This window comes from Lactuca virosa, chromosome 5 (genome assembly GCF_052849685.1).
Source record: "Lactuca virosa cultivar CGN04683 chromosome 5, Lactuca_virosa_CGN04683_v6, whole genome shotgun sequence".
In the NCBI taxonomy this organism is placed as follows: domain Eukaryota; kingdom Viridiplantae; phylum Streptophyta; class Magnoliopsida; order Asterales; family Asteraceae; genus Lactuca; species Lactuca virosa.
Window position 1 is genome coordinate 447750994 of NC_136430.1, and position 3901 is coordinate 447754894.

At 28.8% G+C, this 3901-nt stretch overlaps 1 protein-coding gene across 1 annotated transcript; it reads right to left on the minus strand.

The window, feature by feature from the left end:
- Positions 1–1434: 1434 nt before the first annotated feature.
- Positions 1435–3586, minus strand: LOC145114249 (protein FAR1-RELATED SEQUENCE 6-like). The gene is made up of 4 exons (XM_079050251.1): positions 3294–3586; positions 2986–3181; positions 2239–2808; positions 1435–2055 (listed from the first exon to the last, which is right to left on the minus strand). The coding sequence occupies exons 1-4, from the start codon at positions 3584–3586 to the stop codon at positions 1435–1437; spliced, it is 1680 nt and encodes a 559-aa protein (XP_078906377.1).
- Positions 3587–3901: the final 315 nt, after the last annotated feature.

Genomic DNA, 3901 nt, shown 5'->3' on the forward strand with positions numbered 1-3901 from the left:
CATTATATACATAAAAACAGGTATTCTTTCCAGTTGTTAGAAGTACTCACATTTTTGTGATTGTCTTCAACTTAAAGAAACCATCAATTGAAATTCTAGACAATAGTGCAGTTGAGGGGGATTATGAAGGGAAATACGGAGTAATATTGAAACCTTTGGTATGTACCCAATTCACAACAACATAAAAGAACCAATTTATTACATATCTAACTTTTATTTTATTTAATGATCAGAAAAATTTGTTTGTGAGATACTTTAAAGAAATAAACCATCCAAGAGCAAATGCAATCTCAAAAGAAAGTATCAAACCCCAACGACTTGAAATGTCATGGAGAACAGTTAAAAACAAATTTGATTGTGGGGTCTTTGCAATGAGACATATGGAGACATATATGGGACAACCACTCTCAAAGTGGAAACTAGGTCTTCATAAAGAAAGTGTAGTTCAGCAAACTACTTTAGAGAAGCTCAGGCAAAGATATGCACACATAATGCTAACTTCTGAAATTAACATGTTGAAGGCTAAGGTGTTGGACTTGCTGAAAAATATCAAAAAGTTGAATTCAAAGTGCGTACTGATCATGCATACAAGGCTATGCAAACAATTCAAAAAAGGTTAAAAGAATATTGATGATTGCTTGTGAAGATGAAAGAATGTTGAAGTGTGATGCTATAGAACAGTTTGTGTTGAAGATGAATGGATTTGAAGTACATGTAAGATGATTTTGCGAAACAAGTTTTAAATGGTTTGTTAAATGTTATTGAACATCGTTTTAATATTTTGTGAAATGCTTATGAACAGCTTTTATTATCTTGTGTTGAATGATTATGTAATAGAAACAACTTCGCTTATTTCTGTCAGTTTTTTATATTTAAATATTTTCAAAGTTTATTTATGTTTATTCATAAATGAATACGAATATGATATATTCATTTATGATTAAATTAGGAGTAATATGTCAGTATAACAAAGTTCATATATGAATATAACAAATTTCAGATATGAATATAACTAACTTATTAGTAGAAACAAGTTTGCTTATTTATGTCATTTTTTTATATTCAAATATTTTCAAACTTTATTTTTATTTATTCATAAATGAATACGAATATGATATATTCATTTATGAATAAGTTCAAAGTAATATGTTAGTATAACAAAGTTCAGATATTAACATAAAAAAGTTCAGATATGAATATTACTTATTTATTATTATAACAAATTTCACATATTTGTATTCATTTATGAATAATTTACAATATCAATATAACTTATTTTATAGTAATTTAAAAAACAAATATCAACATATCAATTTACCATATAAATATAAATGTTTATTATTCATACATGAATATTATTGTTTATTGTTTTTATCTGCATATATTCATAAATGAATAAAACCAAAAAACATTAAAAAAAAAACTAAAAAATCTCTAACTGTCTTTTGCTGATTTAGCAGCTCCAACTCTTTCTGGACAAGTACGTAAATTGTGTGGAACTCGTTTTCCACATCCTGAACACATTCTATGTTCTTTTTTAGAATTTTCATATGCTACTTCACCCGCACTTGGAATTCTTTTCTTGATTCCAGAACCTTTATTGCTTTGAACTTCAGGAACATGAATATTAATCTCTTCTGGAATAGGAATAGTAACACCCAAAAGCTTGCATACGACTTCACCATCTGTCTTGCTTTTCAATCCAGGAGAAATATAATCACTCTCAAATTCCTTCAACAACATTTGTTGTTTCTCAGCAAACAAAGCCAATCTCTTTTTGTCATCTCTTAAAATATCCAAACATGATTCAAAACTATAATATGAATCATTGACTAGCTTTACATTCTCATAATCACCTGAATCGGATTGAACAGAACTAAAACGATAATTTCTTGATATCACATCCTTTCTCCATCTCTTCAAAATGTACCTTTCAGGAATTTCTTTAACACCACATCTCATCATTATTGTAAAAGCATGTCTGCATAAAACACCCATACGCTTAAAATGTTCACAACTGTAATTTATTTCTTTCTCTTCAACTTTTATTTCAACCTGATACAAAAACAAAATTTACACATTTACATTCATATAAGAATACTCATATCAACACTCATATATTCATATATTCATATAATATTCATATATTCATATATGAATATTGATATTCATATATGAATATTCTCATATTCATATATGAATATTATTACATTTTTCATAAAAAACTAGTAAAATTACCTTAAATTCATTTTTAAAATCACTTTTACTGTTGTTGTGCTGCACAATGTAAACTTCCCAACCATCTTCAATACCAACATATGAGTACGTACAGAAAAAACATGCTTTATATATTTCTTTTTGCACCTCAAAAAATAATGTACTTGTATAAACCTTTGATGCTTGCAGTTCTATTTCTCGAGGTGTTTGCATTTTATATGATGCTTTCTTTGATGCCTTATCAAGCTCTCGTTGAGTATTCCTTTGCTTTTGAATGGCAGTGTCGTAATTCATCATGAAATTCAAAAGTAAGTTCCCACTTTCTGAGTATGTATTAAAGAATGAATTCATACTCTCTGACCTCGATGTAGTCTTCATCAAACCACACATTGGAATATCACTAAAATATCCAGGTATCCATGAATCACGTATTGTAAACATGTCTTTAAACCATCTTGTGTCTTCAAGATTGAATTCCTTCATAAGCAAACCCCACTTCACCTCAAAAACATCAAGTTTCATATTAATGTCCCAAACAAGCTTCGAAAACCTTTTTCTAAAGTCTGTGTTCGTAAATAAATCATCTAATATCTGTATTAAAACAAAAATATTCATAAATGAATAAATAATAATAAGTAAAATAACAATCAATATTCATAAATGAATATACTAATAAGTAATATATTTGAAATATATTAAAATAATACCTTTTTTCAACTTTTTCATTATATGTCACATACATAATCGGTGCTTTGAATTACGAAACACATTCTCAACAGCTTGTTTTATTGCAGCATCTTGATCGGTTAAAACAAGTGTTGGTTCTTTCCCATGAGTTTTAAGAAATGCTTTAAGCAACCAAGAGTAAGACTCAATGCTTTCTTTGCTTAGCAACCCAGATCCAACAGTAACCGATTTTTTATGATGGTCAATAGCAGTAAACGGAACAAAAACCATTCGATACCTAACACAGAAAAAAAATGTTCATTAAAGTCAATTTTTGATGTATTAATAAGTGAATATAAAAATATTCATATATGAATAAGCTATAAACAAAAGTAGATAAAATAACTTACTTATTTGTTCGGAAAGTCGCATCAAACGAGATAACATCACCAAATTCAGCATAATATGCCTTCTCCATTTCATCAGCCCAAAACATACAGTCCAAAACATCATCTTGACAATTAAACTCAAATGAGTAATTTGGATAGTGAGCTCGACGGTCATTCATTGTGTTTACTATCATTTGGGCATCTTTATAACCAATAACCCTGTTGATATCTCTCCTTAAATTTTTATAGTCAACTACTTTGGGCTTTACAAACTCATACCCACCTCTCAAACCTGCCCTCAACTTATGAGCCATAGTTGGACCTATTTTTTATGTGGAAGCACGCAAAATAAACTCTATTTCTGAATATGACATTTGTCTCGCTTTTTTTAAATCGTTTCTCTTCTCAAGTGGATGGTTGTGAAGTTCATCAAACTGAAAAACTTTATAATCTGGAATTCCATACACAGATTCAAATATAATCTTTGCTTGACAACCAATAGCTCTTGAATTTGAATTTCGTTTCCTCCTAACACCACTTGTACCTAATGTGTCACAAGATTTCTTTTTCTATTTACCACCACGATTACATATAACATGTTTCTTCTTTATAATCTTGTTATCAAACCT